We start from the raw sequence: 21,942 nt of genomic DNA, 5'->3' as shown, positions 1-21,942 counted from the left end.
CCCTATCCAAAGTTTTTTGAATACCACAGGGACCAATCTTACAGTTTTGTCTATATATACCTTTCATTTGCTACATTTCAATTTTACACAAAAAATTTACTACTTATTCTCATAATACTCAAAAAAATGAGCTCGAGAAATTCAACCGCGGGTCAAGATTCGGATGCAACGGTGGTTAAAATCATACCAACCACTCGGAGTAAAGAAGTGTGGGAACATTACGATTTGTGTTTGTTGTCGAACGGGAAGGAAAAAGCGAGATGCAAGAAGTGCGGAATGTTTTTGGGAAAAGATGGCAATAGCACGTTAAGGAGTCATACAACAAAAACTTGTCCGGCTGTAAAAGGTCAAAGCGATCCAAGTCAACCAAATATTACTCCCGACGGGTCGATCTTCATTTACAACAATGATGACCTTTGTGAAAGCTTTTGCAAGTTCGTGATTCAAGAGGGCTATCCTTTCAACCACTTCGACAACCCACGATTAACAAGGATTTTGCGGGAAAAAATGCAACCGCAATACCGGCAAGTAAGTCGCACTTCTCTTAGACGTGATGCTTTAAAGTATTGGGATATAGCCAAAAAAGATATGCAATTGGGATTTTTAAATATAAAAACCGGTGTTTCTTTAACCTGTGACGTTTGGTCCTCCGCCGGTAGTTGTCCCAAAAGCTATCTTTGTGTCACGGCACATTTGATAGATCCCTCTACTTGGGTAATGAACAAACGAGTTATTGCTTTTGAACTTTTTGCGCATCCTCACACGGGGGCAAGATTATTTGCAATTTTAGTAATCGTTATAGAGACTTATAATTTACGCGACAAAATCTTCTCTATTTCGTTTGACAATGCAAGTAATAATACCGCCGCGGCAAAAAGATTAATTGCAAAATATAAACCTATTTTGGATGGCTCGTTTTTTCATACTAGATGTGTTTGTCACATTATTAATCTTGCGGTACAAGATGGTTTAAAAATGATAGATTCGACGATTGAAAAATTCAAAACTGTGTTAACTAGAGTTTTTGGAAAAAATAAAGCTACAATGGAAAAATATCGAAAGTTTGCCATTTCCATTAACGTAACTCCATATAGTCCTCATTGGGATTGTGACACTAGATGGAGTTCAACATGCATGATGTTTGAAAGTTTGACACGTCAAAGAATCGCTTTGCAATTATTTTACGACACAATTTCAAAAGGAAAAAACCCGGTTTTGGATTATGATTGGGATTTGATGGAAGAGTTTGTGGAAATGTTAAAAGTTTTTAAACAATCAACCACTTTTCTATCGGGTGTGTATTACCCTACAAGTCCGTTGTTACTAAATGAATTATGGTTGATGTCCGCACAATTGGAACGTTTTGAACAAAGAAGTGAAATATTTGTTTTGGTTACGAGACCAATGAGACAAAAACTAGTCAAATATTTCAAAGAAATGCCACCACTTTTTACTTGTGCCGCAACATTAAACCCATGTATCAATGTTACGGGTGTAGAGACTTTGATTACCAAAATTGCTATGTCTTTAAATTTGCACAAAGATAACTCAAACTACATTTGTAACCAAATAAACATTTTTAATGATACTTTTACTAATTTGTTTGACATTTACGCTACAAAATATGGCAATATGTCAAACACTTTTGCAAGTTTAACCGACTCTACTAGCGGTGCATCGGGTAGTGGTGGGGGTCGAACGGATTTTCATATCGACCTCTATAACTACCTTTTGGAGGAGCAAAACAAAAGAGCACGCACATTTAACGCCTAGTAGCGAACTTGGAGTTTATATGGGTTCAAACTTTTTAAAATTCATGAGTGCACCACAATTTAAAATTTTGGATCTTTTGGCTTGGTGGAGAGAAAAGGAAGCACAATTTCCTATTCTCTCCGTCATGGCCCGTGATTTACTAACCGTCCAAGCTTCCACGGTAGCTTCGGAATCCGCTTTTTCTTTTAGTGGAAGAGTTTTATCAAAGTTGAGGACGAATCTTACCCCGGTTGCGGTAGAGGTTTGCATTTGCTTGAAGGATTACTTGGATTCTGTGGAACGTATACAACACTTGGCATCACTAGAAGGCCCACTATCACAAAATGTTGAACCGGAGATCATGGATGAAGAATATGCACAAGGCTTATCAACACCTCCGGAAGACGAAGACGATGACGATGAAGTCGAAGATGAAGATGGGGATGAAGAATATGACATTGATGAGACCCCTAGTTACTTGCGTGGCGGTTGAAGAATAATTCAATGAAGGCGACACGAAGTGGAAGACCACAAAAACTATTTCCATTTGGCTAAATGTTATAACGCCACTTTATTATTATTATTATTTAACTAGTTTAAAAACTCTTTCTAATTCGACGTTTGATGTATGTTTTAACTATTTTAATGTACCCATGTTGCATTTTGTGTTATATTTGAAGTCCAAAAAATGTGTATTTAAAAAAAAATAGAGAAAATCGGATCGGATTTCGGATCGGATCGGATCCGGATCGGATTACACCGAATCGGATGCGGGGCTCGGAAAACCGGTCAAAACCGGTTTGAAACCGGTTCGGATTAAATGCTGAATCGGATTGGGCGTGTCATAATCAAACCGGATCGGATCCGGATCCGGATCGGATCGGATCGGATCGGGTCTTTGTGCATGTCTAGTGTCCACTCTCACCCACCGCTTCCTTGACTGGCGGAGGGTCATTAGCCGAACGGGTAGGACAAAGACTATAAATTCTCCCTTCATTAAAAGTATTAATGATAAATACTAAGTAACTAAACCTTTTATAAATACCCAATCTTAGTTACTTAGGAAAAATGTGAATAAGGTGCTAATCCATGAAATTACACTTTGCACTTTGTTTAAGTCGGTTAGTGGAGCGTGTGTGGTTAACCGGCACACTATCTCGTATTTAACAAGATAGGCAAAGGGTAACTTAATGTTTATCATAGTATCGATGGAGCGTGTGTGGTTAACCGGCACATCGATTGAGGGGTAAACACTTAAGGGTACCAAGTAATTTGCATGGTTACTTCACACCTTGTTTTGTGATCCTCGGCATCCCAGTCACAAAACCCGAAGGTCACACTCGAGATTGAAACATACCATTGAAAAGTTCAATGAATCTCAAAAGAACTAGGAGTTTCAAAACCAATTAAAACCTAATAATTTATTTCGTTTTTTCATGGTGGAAATTGGTGAATCGTCATTCACCTACCTTCAAATATTCTATAGCTTGGATTACGGCATCCCTATTCCAAGTTATAAAATAGTTTGTTGGGTCCTAGCCTTAATATTTCATATTGGGTGTTATATTAAGGACTTTAAATCAGCTATCTTGAATATCTCCCAAAAGATGTCTAGTTCAGACATCTATGATCTTCCCAAATATCTTGGAACTTCACTTCCTCCACCTCCTCCAACAATTCTCCCTAACCCACAAGTTCAAGGTCACTCAAGCCCTATTAGCAAGGCAAGGTCTTGGTGTGATCACATCTTGGAGATGAAGTCACATGCTGACAAGCCGGGAGAGTTGGGTGTCAAAGTCTTGAGAAAGTTAGTGGTTCAATCACTTTCTAAGTCACATAGTGAGTTCGTTTGGGACTCCTATGAAACAGACTATGACAAGACCCTTAATGATCTTATCTATTTGCTTGGTGCTGCTGAATCAACAATGATTTGGAAGGCTAGTAAAGAAAATTTGATTAGAAGATCGACTTCCCAAGACTTTATGGACATTGAAAATGGTGACACTGGAAATCCAGAAAAAGCATTCTCTTCCCAATGGAAAGGGATCGGCCATAGTCAACTCGGTTGACCAAATGGTAAAGAGAAAGGCTAAGTCTGAGATTATCCCATGTACCATTCCCAAAGGATCCATATGGTTCTATTGCCAAAAGAAAAGAGCATTGGTTACGAAGCTGCCAAATTTACCCGAAAGATCATAAGGCTGGTAAAGTCAATAAGTTTGACTCTACTTCAGGTAAAGTCCACTATCTAACTATGTTAAGTTCCCTGTTGATGATTCTTAATACAAAATGTGACTCGGTTGCATTTTGATATTTAGCAGGATCAAGCAAAGGGAAGGAAACTTAAAGAAAGAGTATGCTGAATTTGATCGCGAAGATGGATTTCTATCGCTTGATTGAAGATCTGATTCTTGAGCTACTCTTAGGAGTTATGATAGATTGCTAGGAAACATGTAATACGAACATTACCCTAAGTAAGGAAAGATTCATGAAAACTTGATGTTTGTATGTTTATAGCAATATTATAAATATGAATTTCATTCTTTCATTTGTAGTAGTGTCTAAATTTACCAAGTAATGAAAGATTCTCATCACCCAATTTTCAATTGGAACGAAACTTGGAATCATACAAGGTGTTTAGTGTGATGTATGAGAATTTTCAACTTTGGAAAATTAAGACTAGTTCTATGGTCACATGTATATGTGACTCAAGAGAAGGACTAAGGGATCAAGTACACTTTCTTGTGCACTTGTCAAAGTCCACCACAAAAGATAGATAAGACTATTCGTCATGATTTACTAAGGTTTAGTAAATATGATTATACTTAAAAGCTTAAGTATAATTCTGAAACATTGGAAAATTTTCAATGTGTGAAAAAAATGCATAAGAAGAATCAAATTAGGCAGAAGGATAAAAGTTTCTCAAATCTGAAAAGATGGGAGAGTATGTTAGTATCATGTTTTAAGATCATCTTAATGATTTTGAGACCTTATCACAATTCATCCTCTAAGTGCATTATGATAGTTAAGAAGAGGAGTTACGAATTATTGAAGTGGTTAAATCAAGAAGATGATTCATACTTCATTCCAAAAACAATTCATAGAGTTATACTCTAAGATTGTAACTTGAGTGACATGTCTTAAAGAAGGTTTAAAACACTTGTCAAATGTAAGAGTAACAGTTTTCTACTCTTGTACAGTTGAAATTGGTAAGTTGTGATGTTTTGGATAAAACAAAGACCAACTAAGGCTAATTGTGTTAAGCGTCTGTCTTGATTAGAATCCACACTATCTCTTGAATATTTGGCAAGAAAGTCGTATAGGTCAAGGAGACAGTGGGAGTCTAAAAGATCCTGAAAGGGTTTCAAGAAGTAATCAAGAATAAAAAACATGTATTTCATCACTAGCACACAATTAGAGGTTTATAACATGTCGTGTTGACATTTATGTGCCCATTCCAGTTAAGTTGGCTATACATTTGAGTTCTTAATGGGTAAAAATTTAGGGTTTTTGGAGCTAAGGTCTTAATATCCATGGTAAACCATAAAGTTGGAAACTTTATGGTTAAAGACATCCTTTTGGGCCTAGATCTGAATTTTAGACGTAAATGCTTAACAAATAAGCACTTAATGGCTTAAGTGGAAAGCAGTCGCGTACGTTGGGCGTACAAAGGGGTACGTTGCGCGTACGTGGTCAGTTCCCCGATCCCTGGTCAACCACGTAGTACGCCCCGCGTACTCACTAAGTCAACTTGGTTGACTCAGTTGACTTTGACTTGGATTTTACTAGGGTTTGACCTAAGGGTATTTCAGGTATTTTGACCTATATGTTGAGATTGTGTCCTTGAATTTATTAAGGTGATTGGTAGAGTTGATCTTGTAGTAGCGTGCTATTCAGTTTGCTTATCTGTTTATGAGGTGAGTTTCTCATTATGTCCATGGGTCGAAGGCACCAATGCCGACTCATTACTTGTTATGTGGAATGCTAGTTGTATCTGTGATGTTTGTATGAAAGACCAGGATTTGGCCCTTGACAATTGTATGAAAGACAAGGATCTGGCCCGTGAAAACTTGTATGTAAGACCGGGATTTGGCCCTCGGCATTGCAAGGAAAGACCATAGGGGTAGCCTTGGCATTTGTATGTAAGACCGAGATTTGGCCCTCGACATTGCAAGGAAATATCATGGGGGTAGCCCATGACACTTGTATGCTTTGTGTATGTGGTATTTTGGAGAACACACTAAGCTTTGTGCTTACAGTTTATGTTTATCGTTTCAGGTACTTCTGATTCGAAAGGGAAGGGCCCGACCTAATGGCACAACATCATGCCCTCATGATTTCTGCATTTGAAATAATTGTACTCTAATGTTTTGAATATTATCACTTGATGTTGCTGCAATAATTATAGTCTTCCTTCCATGGGTCATACCATGGTCTTTCCTACTAGGAACCAAATCCCGGTCTTACGAGCCGATGCCCAAGGCCAAACCCCAGGTCTTCCATGCATATATCACAAAGACATCAAACATATAAAGTATAAATGCAGGAGCCATATCCTGGTGTTTCATACATATGCCAGGGGCCACCACCTGGTCTTCCATAAAATCATCACAAAAGCAACTAGCATTCAACATAGTATAGTGAGAAAACTCACCTCGATCCGCTGATAATAAACTCTCGGGCTACTGAACTGGAATAATTCCCCCACTAATCATAATCAAATAAAACCTAATTAATAATTATGTCATAAACCATAATCAGGACCTTAATCCTTAATCCCGATTCCTAGGCTAAAATACCATTTTACCCTCTCAAGGTTAAGCCCAATAACAATCCAAACCCTAAAATAATTCAAAACGCCCAAAAACCCACTTCAGGGAGTATGCTAACGGTACCTCATCCGTACGCCTTGCGTACCCAAGGGCCATAAAAAAAGAAACGGGATTGAGATCACGTACATGCAACGTACTCTTCTATACGCCCGACATACTGACCAACTTCCCATTCTCACAATTATGGGCTTAATCCCTTAATACACAACATCCAAAGCTCTAATCCACTTCTAATGAAGGTCTTAATCCATAAAGTTGATAACTTTAAGCCTTTGCATGGCTCCAAGAGTTCAAAATCCTAGATCTAACTATAAAGATGCAAACTTTCTGAACAAGGGACCTCAGAAACCTCAAAAGAACAACTCAAGACCTATGGAATAACATTTACTCATAAAAATCATCGTATGGGACTAAAAAGCTTATACATCTAACGATATGCAAGATCTAGCAAGATAATCATCAAGGTAAGAACTTTTACCCCTAGAAGCTTGCCAAGAAGAAGTGGAATCTAGATCTACAAGCTCCAACTCCACCAGTGTTCCACCACCAAACTTCTTCTTCTTCAAAACACCCAAAAACACCAGAAGATCACAAAAAATGCTCAAGAATACTCAAATGAAGGATATGGTTTCGAGATTACAGGTTGAGGGGGATGGAGGCTGAATATGGGGATGGTTCCAAGAGTTAATGATGCTTAAATATGGTTCAAACCCTAAAAATTAGTGTTTGAGTCCGGCTACTGTACACCCAACGTACACACTTGGGTCCCTGTCTCATTTAATCGATCTATGCCCCACGTTCACCTGAAGTACACCCAACATAAAACAATGTTGTCATTTCCAACTAAAACTTTAAACAATCATAACTTTTTCATTACAATTTTGTTTTTGGCATTCTTTATATCCACGGAAAGGTCTTGAAGAGTTCTACATTTCTATCTTGTTACTTTTGGCCCACCACAAATCAAAATTAAAATCAAAACCCTAACAAGCAGTCTGGCACTTATCTTTCCCTAACCCAACCTTGGTTCCAAACACATAAATCAAGGTCTAGATCCCATAACCAAGAATTTCATCTTCCAACAAGGCCCAATCATTACCTCCTTAAATCCCCAAGGTCTAAACATCATCGAATTACGACCCACTATCATGAATTACATAACGATCCGAAACATGGCGTTACATAAGTTATAATGTTTATTAACATGATTTTCGTAATATATTGATATGAATGTTCAATCAATAAAATATATATATACTATTTTTATAATTTATATAATATATCTTTACATATAAGTTAGAAAACAAAATAAAAGTGAACAAAACAGACAAAAGTGACAAATATATTATTTTACATAGATTCCAATTTCATTTCTTGCAAACCAAACACAATCTGAAATTAATTCAAATTCCATTTTCTTTCAACCAAACAGAATATGCTCTTGGACAAATTTCTTTTGCATTTGGAATTTCAATTTCAATCCAATTTGAACTCTAACTCTAACTCTATGAACTAAACAACACCTTGTATGTACAATGAAAATATGTTTGCAATAGGTGCAAACCTTGCAATAACATCTTATATGTACAATGAAAATATGTTTGCAATAGGTGCAAACCTAGCAATTGCAATAATAGCCAGACTATTGAACCATATACAAGAATCAAAACCCTTGATGAGTGTTGTTGGTTTTTGGTGGCAACCAAGATTGAGGAGGGTGAGAATAAGAAGAGCAACTGTGGCAAGTATATCGGATGAGGCTTTGGTTTCTATATTGTGTAAACGTAAATATCCGACCTTGGGTGGTTTTGGTTAATTTGGTTTTGTGATTATATTTGATTTTATGATATTTTGCACATGAAATGCCGAGGATGAAGGCGATAAAAGACATATATAAGAAGATGAGAAAATTATAGTAATTTTAAAAGGTAAAAAAGTGAAAGATCGAAGGATCGTGATGTAATTTTAGTAAATGGAATGGAAGTTGCTATTATTTGAAGCACACGTGGTACATGGGCTTCATGTTTTTCTATCTGTCCCTCTCTATAAATTACTTCTACACCTTCATTCCACCATCCACACGGCCAAACCTCCCTTAACAATCTACTGACACCACCTCTCTCCGGTTTCAGATCTTACCCACGATCTAAAATGGACGTTCGCCGGCGTCCGATCAAGCATCAATCGCACCACCGATCGGTGAAATCACATACCGCCGGCGAACTTCTAAAACCCCACAACCAACCAAAAGCCTCCGACGCCCTCCCACTCCCACTTTACCTTACCAATGGCCTCTTCTTCACTCTTTTCTTCTCCGTCATGTACTTCCTCCTTCATAGATGGCGTGAGAAGATCCGTAACTCCGTCCCTCTTCATGTCGTCACCTTGTCGGAACTCGCCGCCCTTGTCTCCCTCGTCGCCTCAGTCATCTACCTCCTTGGCTTCTTCGGCATCGATTTCGTGCAATCTGTTATCCGTCCTTCACCTGATTCGTGGGAAATTGAAGATGATAATTCAGATCAACTCATGATCGACGATGATAAGCCTGTTAAGCCATGCGGGCAAGCCTTGGTTCCCCACATTATGCCCACGACGGATGTGGCGGAAAGCGTTGTGGAGAAGAAGAAACCACCACCCGCCATTGAGCACACATCGGAGGAAGATGAGGAAATCGTGAAGATGGTGGTCGCAGGTTCAGTTCCGTCGTATTCCCTCGAGTCAAAACTCGGAGACAGCAAAAGGGCGGCAGCAGTACGACGGGAGGCTCTTCAGAGGATAACCGGGAAATCTTTATCCGGGTTGCCTCTTGAAGGGTTTGATTACGATTCCATTTTGGGGCAGTGCTGTGAGATGCCGGTGGGGTATATTCAGATTCCGGTAGGGATTGCAGGGCCATTGCTTTTGAATGGGGCGGAGTTTTCCGTTCCAATGGCGACGACGGAGGGGTGTCTTGTTGCTAGCACCAACAGAGGATGCAAAGCTATCTATGTCTCCGGTGGCGCCACCTGTATGCTGCTGAAAGATGGGATGACAAGGGCGCCGGTGGTGAGGTTCGGCAGCGCAAAGAGGGCGGCGGAGTTGAAGATGTTCTTGGAAGATCCGTTGAATTTCGACACTCTTGCCGTTATGTTTAACAAGTCAGTGCTTTTGTTTAAATCTCGTAACGTATTTTCTCATTTATTATTATTATTATTTTAAATCCAAGTATTTAAACAGGCATTTATAATTTATCTGATTAGAATCATATAATATTCAGAATATCTTTTACTAAAATAAAAATAAAAATAAAAACTAATCATAATAATTTTATCAAATATTAATTTTTTACATGATAAAAAACAATAGTATTAGGTTTTTGTGTTATGAACTACCAAGCTTTTAAAAGATGTACTCTCAAATAGTTTTTCTTAAACGATTACATCATATACCTTTTTAGAATATTCAAAAGTTCTGTTTTTTTTTTTTTTTTTAAATTATCTCAAAAATCATATTTAATCCTATACCTTTCCTAATGAATCTTGTATGATTTTATATTTTTACACAATGGAGTATGCTTTTTAAAATCTAGATAGTATGTCAATTTTTTGATAAATCAAGAACCTTTATGAATATATATAAAGTTTGTATGATGAAACCGATGCTTATTAGTTAATATATTTGGTCCTCCTTTAATTAAATTGCTCGTTGACAATTGTCTATTCGACAGTACATGAGAGAAAGTCATTAATATGTAGAGACAATAAATATAAAGAGACTATAAGAAGCCCAAACAACTTCACTATAAGCTAAAAGTGTCGTTTATCCTTACCCTGTTTGTTTGGCTGATTAATAAGTCGGTATGTGTAGTTACCAAATTACGTATTCCTTTTTGTTAACCTTTCATTTTCGTATTAAATTCGAAGTAAATAAAAATTTTCTATGAATTATATTACATGAATTTCAAATGTTAATTAAATTGTCAGATACAAACATATTCATTACCATTGAAAGGTAACAGATCAATACATTTCTAAAGTTTAAAGCAAAAAGTTAAACAATAATAAGTTAAAACAAAAATTAAAAAAAGTAAAAAGGCAAGAATGAGAGGTGGGTAGGTGTACACAGAAATCGATGCGCGTTCATGACTCAGCCAGTCGACGTTTGAACGTGATTCATATTCATTGCTTGATTTAAATTTATTTTAGACATATTTTTAACATAAAGATTGATTATTTTAACTTTATGATAAATGATTTTATACTTTTGTCCAAAATTCTAGATATTTCATATTCAAATATTGATCAAACTATAAAATAAACGTTACTCCTGTTGTTTTTTACATGTTTATGTCACACTATTTTATTCCAAAATAAGCATCTAGAAACATATGGAATACTACAGCCTTTTCAACTAAATAAAAAATTGTTTTTTTTTTTTTTTACAGATCAAGCAGATTTGGAAGACTACAAAGCATACGATGTGCAATCGCCGGCAAGAATCTTTACATAAGGTTTTGTTGCAGCACCGGTGACGCCATGGGAATGAACATGGTCTCAAAAGGTGTCCAAAATGTTCTTGATTTCCTTCAAACTGATTTCCCCGATATGGACGTCATGGGCATCTCTGGTATATTTAATAACTATAATTTATAATCCCTCATGAAGTTTTTATTATATACAACAAAAATTTATATATGTTTGTTACAATATATATTATAGGAAACTATTGCTCCGACAAGAAACCTGCTGCAGTGAACTGGATAGAAGGTCGTGGGAAATCTGTGGTTTGTGAGGCAGTGATCAAAGAAGACGTGGTCCAAAAGGTGTTGAAAACGAGTGTTGCTTCTTTAGTTGAACTAAACATGCTCAAGAATCTTACAGGATCTGCCATGGCTGGTGCACTTGGAGGTTTCAATGCGCATGCTAGCAATATAGTCTCGGCTGTGTACTTAGCCACAGGTCAAGATCCAGCTCAGAATGTTGAGAGCTCTCACTGTATCACAATGATGGAAGCTGTTAATGGTGGTAAAGATCTTCATGTATCAGTCACCATGCCTTCCATTGAGGTACGTAATATATATACTTTGTTTTTGTTTGTGTTTAACTTTATTTTCATGCTAAAAAATTGACATATGTTATGGTGATTGTTAATTAATGAAGTTATAGTACTATTGATGTGGACCCGTGAGAATTCATAAGTTTAATTATAGGGTACGTATATATGGTAAGATCGAGTATATGTATATCTAGTCAAGACATTTTCCATCAATCAAACCAAATCAAATCATGTATACTTTATATGATTGAGAAAGTATATGCATTTAATGATTAGTTACGCGTTGGCTTTTCAAAAGATGTGTGTTCACTAATTGGTACTACTAATCAACTACCTTGATCTGAAAAGATGGAGAAGAAGATCAAATGATTTTTAAAGTATTATTGTTAGCTGCTTCTTGTTGATTATTTTGAATTAACTAATATTTTATTAAAACGTATTTTATAATTATTGTAGAAAGTTACTCAAAATATATATAAAAACCATTGTTTTAGCTTTTGTACTTTGGATTATTTTATGTTCCATTCCAAATTTCATAGATTTTTCAAAAGTAGTAATAACTTACTGGCTTAAGAAAAGATTAAATAACTGCACCAATTCGACTATCGTGTTGTACATAATTTTATTGGAGCTTTCTTGTGATCAAGAAAGTGATCCTTTCTTGACTATATTTGCAAGTGGGTTATTAATGTTTGACCCTTCAATATTTTTAAAGATTATATATCACGAAACTATTTGAATCTTGTTTTCTTACGATTTTGTACTCCCAAATAATATATATGAACACATGAATGATAATGACGCAACTAGGTCTTGATCTTTCTTTAATTCTAGATTGTATTTTTATATAGCTTAGAACACCAAACAAATAATATTTTTGGTTAAGTAATTCGTATACAGCTAATTATGATCTTTTGAGACTCCTGTACTTTTAAAAGCTCATAATAAAGTCCAATGACATACAAAGAATCTATCTTTTGTAACATGGAAAGACAGTGGAGAGACATTCTTGTGAATTATTTTAATCCAAACTGAAAACCCACAAGACATAGTATATGAGATCACATGCATGTCATAGTTTGCACCTTTTCTTGTCTGTACTTGAGAATATTTTTCAATTAAACAAGAAAGCTTACTTTTTTTTTTCATTGATTCTATTCAGGTTGGAACAGTTGGAGGGGGTACCCAACTGGCATCACAAGCAGCATGTTTGAACTTATTAGGTGTCAAAGGTGCAAGTAAAGATGAACCAGGGTCAAACGCAAGGGTGTTGGCCACCATAGTAGCTGGCTCAGTTCTTGCAGGTGAGCTCTCTCTCATGTCAGCAATAGCAGCAGGTCAACTTGTGAAGAGTCATATGAAATACAACAGATCTACCAGAGATATGTCCAAGTTAGCCTCCTCTTAGATGTCTCATATATATAGCCACTTGGTTGTCTTGTGATCCCTTTGTATGCATTAGGGTCGACACAACAAGTGGACCCTATAATGAACACTGGTTCACCATATATAGAATATCTAAAAAAACACAAAAAAAGAATAAATGTGGCTAAGGGTAGATAATGGATGGATTAAGGAGAGGTGAATGATGAGGACAAAGAAGAAAACAAAAGGGAAACGAAGTAGTGGTGTAAGTGTTGTGTATTCTTTTAATTGAAGATTCCCATGTGAGTTTGGATCTGTTTCCCAAGTGTATAAAGGTTGTGTATGTGTAGTGGTGGTGGTGGGGAGAATCAATAGGAAACACAGAAATCTAGGGCTGTGGTGTGGTATTGTTTTTTCATGTCTTGTTTTTTACGTTGCTGCTGGTCATTAGGGTTTGCATGTGCAAATGCTTCTATTTTATTTGTATCAATCTTGTCTGTATCTGTGTTTATTTTTCAACTCTTTTGTTTGTTTAATACTTCTCTGAACTTGTGAATCGATCTACACTTAAAATAGTTACTAGGAAAAAAGTTTAAATATGTTGGAATTTATGTTTTCTTTTATCCATCTTGTTTTGGAAAAAAGATACGGAAAGAATAAAGCAAATGATCTATTTCACATTCAATCTTGTTCTTTTTACAACTACAACTATGTATGTGTAACATTATTTTCTATTTTTTTGTATGTCCCGATTAGACTCCGATTAATCTTCGATTAGTCCTTAGGTGCTACTCGGCATGTTAGAAGGCGTCAATCGATTAATCCCTATGTTGACAATGAACGAAGAAGTTAGTGAATTCTTAACATTTTGAAAAAATTATATCTCAATAATATAAACTAGCTGGGGTACTCCGCTCCGCGGGGTTCAATGGGCTCGGTTTTGACCATAGTTTTCGTCTTTTAATAATCGAATCAGTCAACGCTTCTTTAAAACCACATATAGACCAAAGTTATAAAAGTTACAAAAGTGTGAATTGTGAGGAAGAAAGCCAAGCCTATCATGAACTGGGATCCTTGTCAAAAACATCTATATAGATTCATATCTCTAATGATAATCCTTGGTGGAGCCCGCTCATGAATTGTAGGAAGAATAACCCTTTTTTAGAAGCTCATGAATTGTAGGAAGAATAACCCTTTTTTAGAAGCACATGTGAAAAAGAAGTAAAAAGTACACATCATAGTACAAATGAACATTAAACTTCATGGATAAGTGTCAAAAATGAGAAATTGGATAAAATATGATTTTGATATTTATCCAACAAATATCGACCTTGTATCTACCTCTTCCTTGCTTGCTTGGCTCGCAGCTGCACCAACAAACAGAATACGCGAAATCGAGATTTGTGCGTGTGAAATGAAAGCGATAAGTGTGTTGGGTGTGATTTCTCTTATTTTGTCTGTATGTATTCAAAATAAAAAGAAAATGTTTAAATAACTTGTATCGGTGAACAAAGAGGATAGGTAAAAAAATTTACCTTTGGCATATATGACAGGTGTAATGTTTGGTAGAAATATGTGTGTAAAGCTCATTGTGCCCATAAAATGATGACCTGCAAAATTCAGATAAAGGATGTCCCTAAAACCAACCTCTTTCATTTTCAATTCCATCAACTTCAGAGTCAACTGTGTTTATATGTTGTTTTAATTAGGTTTTGGAATAAAGCTTCTGTTTATAGGGATTACGTGATGTAATTTGGCCCAACTTATCTTTGTACATGTCCAAATGTAATACATATATATATATATATATATATATATATATATATATATATATATATATATATATATGTATTACATTTGGACATGTACAAATATATATATATATATATATATATATATATATATATATATATATATATATGTATTACATTTGGACATGTACAAAGATAAGTTGGGCCAAATTACATCACGTAATCCCTGACTTTGTTATTCTAATCATCCTAGTTTTAGTTCCATAGAAAAAATAAGAATTGTAAACAATTTTCGCTCCGGTTGTAAATAACCACAATCTTTATTTCCTTAATGTATGGTGATTAATGATACAACTATGGTGTACTTCATATAAGGATCAAATATGCAAAGAAAGGGCAAATCATTGGGTTTAGTTAAGTGAAGGAGGTTAAATTGGTTGATGCACGGATCAAGGGCCATTAGGTCATTTTCTTTCTCTGGTCGGTTGATTTCAATATAAATAGAAGGTTCCTTACCTGAAGAACAACAAAAGGGGAATTTCAGAGAATCACAACATCTTATATGATTTTTTAAAGGTGTTTGAGAGCCAGCAAGGGCTGAATAGAGAAAATTGTCGTACGAAAATAAATGAAATTACAAAAATACCCTCATAAGTTTACAAAAAAAGTATTGTTGTAACACTTACACTCACTGTTTCAACAGACTAATAGCGACCATCAACATAATCTCTCATGAATAAGTATAGGAGACCACCAATCCTAAAAGCTCCATAAGATCATCAAATTGTCCATGAATATCCCCACAGAGTGTCATTGGGCTTTTAATAGGCTGTAAAAGACATAAACAAACAGAAGCATAGGAGACAACTCGTGAAAACCCACTTCAACAAAGATTTTTGTATTCAAAACCGATAAACACTCTTTTCGCTCCTATATTATAAACTAGGCGAATGCCCGCGCGTTGCGCAAAAGCATCTATATAGCTGAAATCTTTACAAATATATGTTTTTTTAAATATAACAATAATGTCGTTGTTAAATTTGATATAATAATTCGTATACGAAGTTGATATAGTATATTGATTATTTTAAATTATATGATAATATATACATCTATTAAAACTATATAATCTCAATCTTTTGAATGACCTCTACCTGCGGATTACTTATGAATAAAATTAAATATAATATATGATTTAATATTATTTAGAGTTGTTGTTATTGTTAATTCATTTTTAAAATTTATTTGCTTAACGTTTTAATTTTCATCAATGTATCATTTAAAACATCAAACTTTTTTTTTGATTTTAAAGGTAACAATATAATCATTTATATAGAGTTATTTTTAACTATTGTTAATGTAAGTTATTTTAAGCTACTTATTTCAAAACTTTTGACAATTATAAAAATATCTTTAGGAAATATTTTAGTGACTTGATATTACAATTTAGTTTTTGAATTTAGCAATACAATTTATCACTTTTCACTATTCACAAAATATTCTTTGGGTTTTTTTAAGTGGAACTGAAATTTATATTGATGTTGACCCTGTATAGTTATATTTAAATTAACAATTGAAGTATTTGTCCATACAGTTCAAAAGTTGTAGTTTTAAATTGATAATGGTTTACATACAACAACATATTAAATCTAATAAATTAAGTATAATATGTTAAAAGTTGAAGACATAACTTTATAAGTAGAAGTAAAAAAATATTATTTTAATATTGAAATTTAGTTTATTTTTTATTACAATTTAGGTTTGATACTTATTTAACCTTATTAACAAATTTATAATCATTATTAGAAAGACACTACAATTTATCACTTTTAACTATTTACAAAATATTTTTTGGGTTATTTAAGTTGAACTAAAATTTATACTTAAGTTGATTCTGTAAGGTTATATTTAAATTAACAATTTAAGTATTTTATACAAATTGATCAAAGGTTGTAGCTTTATTAGAATGATAATGGTTTACATACAACATATTAGACTAAATAAATTAAGTATAATATGTTAAAAGTTAAAAACAAACTTTATAAGTAGAAGTAAATATATTTTTTTAATATTGAAATTTAGTTTATATATGATTACACTTTATGTTTGATATTTATTTAACCTTATTAACCAACTTATAATAATTATTAGAAAGAAATTAAAAAGTCATGGGAGTTTCAAATGAATGTGGTGAAAGGAAAAAATACATGGGAGTTTCAAATGAATGTGGTTTAAGAAAAAAAGCAAGCTTTATAAGTATATAATGAAATTAAAAATAATTCTTTTTTAATAAAAATAAAATAAAATAAAACGCAATAATAGAGTATTTTGTAATTGATCCATAAATACATAATGCAACCACTGCGCAATGAATGGCACATATTCATATATGTCCTCATTATCGTTATTAATTATTATTCTCAAAATGACGACCCGATATCTTTAGTTTCTCTATACAAACTTTTCAAGCTCTCAAAAGGAATATTTGGCATACAAATATTGCCTGACTTTTTCCAAAGTAGAATATGCATACATTCATTGATTAATCATTAATTATTATATAATAGTAACTAATTAATTGTAAATAATAAAATAAAATGTTACTGACCTAAAGAGAGTAACCTGAGCTAGGTTTGTTGGCCACCACTTCTCCACTAGATCAACCAAATACATTCTCAACATTCCTACCCATCCATACCCTAATATATAATAATAAATTTTAAAATAATAATAATATCATTAATTTCAAACAAAAGTAATTATTATTATTATTATCAACTATAAAGATATAATTTCAATTCAAACCACATAAAATTATCTGAGTAGTGAAAACGATAATCAAATCATAGTGGAAACTCAAACTCTGTGTATAATAACCTTTCATAACAGTAATGGCTCCAATTGACTACACATCACCCCAACCCTAATCATCTAATTCCAACTGTAGCAAAAACCAAGTTTTCTATCAACGGCCAAAACAAAATCATTTAACATATGATTTAAGGTAAAATTAAACAAAATGAATCTACAATTTAAACTAATTTTACCATTGTTGACGAATAGTACATTTAACAAATGTTTTTATAGTAGTAGACTTACAGCTCCATCCAAATGTATAAGAGGTGGTTTTCCTCCAAAAGTTGATTGTATCTTTCCCAACTCCCAAATCCATGTTGGAGACGACAACATACTCGGAGTCGCTGAAAGGGTAAAATAGCCATGTTGGAGACGACACCATTAAATGTTACATTCTTTATATAATGAAAGAAGAGACGTAAAAACGAAAGAAAAGTAAACAAAAAAGAGATTTCATAGACACATCAAGTAAAGCGGTAGATGTGTTAAATGAAGCTACAAAAAACAGCAGAATCCAACGAAATGTATTCAATCACATACATTAACTAAAAAACATAGGAGGGACCTGTGAATTCTAGGCGGCATAAACAGAGAAATAAGCCTCTAAAACGTGGAAGCCGTCAGCCAAACCACGTTCGTCACACACCCGAAGGAAACATCAATCGATTCAATTTCAAATCACTGATGAAATACGCCTCTAAAATGCAAACATAATAAAAACGTAAGCCTAGCTATCCAAATTCAATCGAATAACCGAAAAACAGAATCCGATAGCATAACAATCTTAAAATTCTTGACAATATGGAAATCTAAATGGAAAAATTACACACCAAATCGAAGTACAACTTAGCTCAAATCCAAAATCAAAGAGTCGTTACCTACAAATCACAAATAAACGGTGGTGTAGAGGTTGAACCATAAATCGACAGTCAGATGGGGGAGAACATCGATGAACATAGAAGGAGCAAGCAATAACGAGAATAGATAGAGGAAGAAAGAGATGCACAGTACCATGGAGGCGGTGGAGGTCAGAGGTGCTGCGATTGGGTTAAGAGCGGTGACGGTGACCACGGTAACCCGATGAACAATACCAGGAAGGCGATGGAGGTCAGAATGTGAGACAAACGAAACTGGGAAAAAATCTCTTATGAGGAACATATTTCTATACCTAATCGCCATCACAATATCATTCGTCAAGTTTGAATCGTTGCCGGAGCGCTGGAGCCACCCGACCCTCCGCCTTGCTTACCTACAATTTACAGAAAACAATAAAGAAGAAATGGATAAATGAAGAAAATAATAGAAAATCGAAAACTAACCTTGATGAAATTGAAGAAATTAAGGTGTGATTTCCAGAGATCCTATGCCTGCAATCGATTCAGGAGAATATACAACAAACAGAATACGCGAAATCGAGGTTTGTGCGTGTGAAATGAAAGCGATAAGTGTGTTGGGTGTAGTTGTTGTTATTGCCACCGACGACCTCCATCTCCTGCCGCCGCTGCTTCTACCATCGTAGGTAACAATCGCCACCCTCCCCTCGTTGATTTCCAGGTAATCGAAAGGTTTAGGGCTTCAATCGTGTTCATCATTTCAGAGTTGGGGTTAGCAGTGTGGGCTGAAGGTTTGGATAAGAACCGATGTATGGAAAAGTCTGGAAGGATAGATTAACCTACAGGTGCGGGATAGAATGATCGGGAACCGGAACTGTTAGCCACAAACTATATGGATATTGACATAAAATGGCCCTAAAAACAATTTGAGCACACATACATTAACAGGGACCACTTGTAACGTCCCAAAAATACGAGCCAAAAATTTAGTTTTTAAACGTGTACTTAACAAAACATTTAGAAATTCAACAACCATTTCATTTCACAAAGATGTTGCATGTCAGAAAACATTGTCAAAATCACAAAATATCAGAGTACAATCTCCCAGGTAGATGTCATAATGCGGAATATAAGCAGGTGTGTGTGTGTGATGTACCCCTACCGCGCCAGCTCCATCCCCTTCGACGAAGAGGTACCTGAAACCAAAACTGAAAACTGTAAGCATGAAGCATAGTGAGTTCCCCCATAATACCTCATACCATGCAAGCATACAACATACAGCTAGGAGATATGGGCCTTGCCCACACTCATGAAGATACGAGCCTTGCCCACACTCCGCTAGCCGAGAGATACGTGCCTCGCCCACACTCCACTATCTGGGAGGTACGGGCCTCGCCCACACTCCACTCTCGGAGAGATACGGGCCTTGCCCACACTTAGCCGCTAACCCATAATATACAAGTATCACACAGACAACAAGTATAGACCACTCTATCATACTGGCACATATCATAATCAACTCAACCAAGAGATACGGTCTCGGCCCACACTCTGGTACTAACATCTCGTCTATACGGGCCGGCCTTGGTGCCTTAGACCCGTTCCTACCGAAAGGAAACTCACCTCAAAGTAACTGTTGATCTGCGTGGGAACTGACTGCCTGCTGCTACTGCCGCTCCGGAGATCTTCCGGCTCTAATTCCCACAAAACCCTTAGTCAAATACTGCTAACCGATTTCAGGGTAAATTGACCATTTACCCTTACAAATCAAGAGTCAAGTCACAGTCAACTGCCAGTTGACCAGACTCACTGAGTTGGCTAGCCAACTCGCCGAGTCCCTTTCCCTTAGCCTGACCATAAGTCCGTCTCTACTCGTCGAGTTAAGCGTAGACTCGACGAGTTTTTCTTCTATACCTAAGGCCAATAGTCCTTCATCCTACTCGCCGAGTTGTATGAACAACTCGCCGAGTTCATCGTCATCCGAAGAACACTCTAAGCTGTGACTCGCTGAGTTGTATGAACAACTCGCCGAGTTGTTCTTGAGACAAGAAGATTACCATGAACTCGCCGAGTCATGGCATTGACTCGCCGAGTGACTTCATGAGTGAGTCTGGCTTCCGACCCACTGAGTCGTACCCTATGACTCACCACTCCAACTTGCAACACAAAAAGGGGAACAACCCGGGGACTCGCGACCCGACTCGCCGAGTCTGCCTCATGCAAAAACTATACACGCGATTTTGCTTGAATCCAGTCCATGCCATTCATAGATCTGGGTTCCTAGGGCCTGGTTTACACATAAAGTTTCCAACTTTACGTGTAGATGATCACCAATGAAGGTTTTAGGGCTCAAAGTGCACCAAAAGGGGTAGATCTAGGACTTTCATGCAATAAGACTCCATAAAGGTAGTAGATCCAAGCTCCAGGGACTAAATCATGCCTAGATCTAAAGGCTAACAACTTATTACAACCCACCAAGCACAAACAAGCTTGAAGAATGGCTCAAAAAGGACTTTCATGAAGCTATTAGGTGATGGGTTTTTGAGCATTCTAACACTCCTAAGTGTACATGCAACCTTAAATACCTTGGATCTATGTTTTCTCTATTATACATGCAAATAAGAACTTCCAAGGTATTATCCTAATCTAGCATACAAAACAATGACAATAGCAAGATAGTATACATACCTCTTTGGTGTAGAATGTCTTCATGAAGCTTGAGTGCCTAGTGCCCCAAGTGTGACACCTCAAATGGAATCACAATCATCAAAACACTTAGAATAACTTGAGAGAATTCTTACAACTCATGAAATCGGCTAGCCCTCTCTAGAATAATACTAGTACCGATTTTGCCAAGAATAATATCTTTATATAGTGTTACAATTAGGGCAAACCCTAATTGTCATGACTTTCCATTTCCTTGGATCCATGGGTTCAAATACACCATGGAGCATCCATGGACCATCCTATGGGTTTTAGCCCAACTTGATTATCCATGGAGCATTAGCCCACTATACAAGTATGGATGATTTACACAATCAACCCATATATTTAATTAGTCTTCTTTTGATCACTTAATTAATCCTAGATTAATTCTTGATCAATACTAATTAAATAATCTTATTATTCTTATTATTAATATACTAGAACTTATAATATATTAATAACCATAAGTGTCTTATTTCTCTCATCCAAGTGCATGATGGTATGCAACCCAAATGGACCATGCCGGGTCGGGTCAAGTCTTACCAAATATAGTTATGGACTTAGACATTAATCCAACAGTCTCCCACTTGGATAAGTCTGAAACTATTATTGCGTATGACTTCAGGAACCAACTGGCAATCGTAGCTCTCAAAAGCTTCTGTCGAACTCTGACCTTGTAGATGAACTCTGGCCTTTGTCAGTGACTTGTCCATTAGATAAGGGATCATATATTCCTCCATTCTAGATATCATATGGATTCAGACATGGATTATAATCATTCTCTCTGTCCATTTGTTGTTTCCCGATTTCCGA

General features: G+C 35.7%; 1 protein-coding gene across 1 annotated transcript; it reads left to right on the top strand.

Moving 5' to 3' along the window:
• Nucleotides 1-8,645: 8,645 nt before the first annotated feature.
• On the top strand, nt 8,646-13,558 carry LOC111896566 (3-hydroxy-3-methylglutaryl coenzyme A reductase 2-B). The gene is made up of 4 exons (XM_023892538.3): nt 8,646-9,721; nt 11,008-11,189; nt 11,282-11,628; nt 12,781-13,558. Exons 1-4 carry the CDS (start codon nt 8,736-8,738, stop codon nt 13,024-13,026), a joined length of 1,761 nt encoding a protein of 586 aa, XP_023748306.1. The 5' UTR covers nt 8,646-8,735; the 3' UTR covers nt 13,027-13,558.
• Nucleotides 13,559-21,942: the final 8,384 nt, after the last annotated feature.

Source organism: Lactuca sativa, chromosome 3 (assembly GCF_002870075.4).
Source record: "Lactuca sativa cultivar Salinas chromosome 3, Lsat_Salinas_v11, whole genome shotgun sequence".
Lineage (NCBI taxonomy): Eukaryota > Viridiplantae > Streptophyta > Magnoliopsida > Asterales > Asteraceae > Lactuca > Lactuca sativa.
The sequence above is the reverse complement of the archived record's forward strand: the minus strand, read 5'-3'. Positions and strand labels throughout refer to the sequence as shown.

What these genes read in the sequence shown, in the direction of transcription:
- LOC111896566 (XM_023892538.3), top strand. Translation starts at nt 8,736, where the DNA reads ATGGACGTTCGCCGGCGTCCGATCAAGCATCAATCGCACCACCGATCG. An exon ending in GGACGTCATGGGCATCTCTG is followed by an intron (nt 11,190 to 11,281) that starts GTATATTTAATA and finishes TATATATTATAG; the next exon opens with GAAACTATTGCTCCGACAAG. An exon ending in TCACCATGCCTTCCATTGAG is followed by an intron (nt 11,629 to 12,780) that starts GTACGTAATATA and finishes GATTCTATTCAG; the next exon opens with GTTGGAACAGTTGGAGGGGG.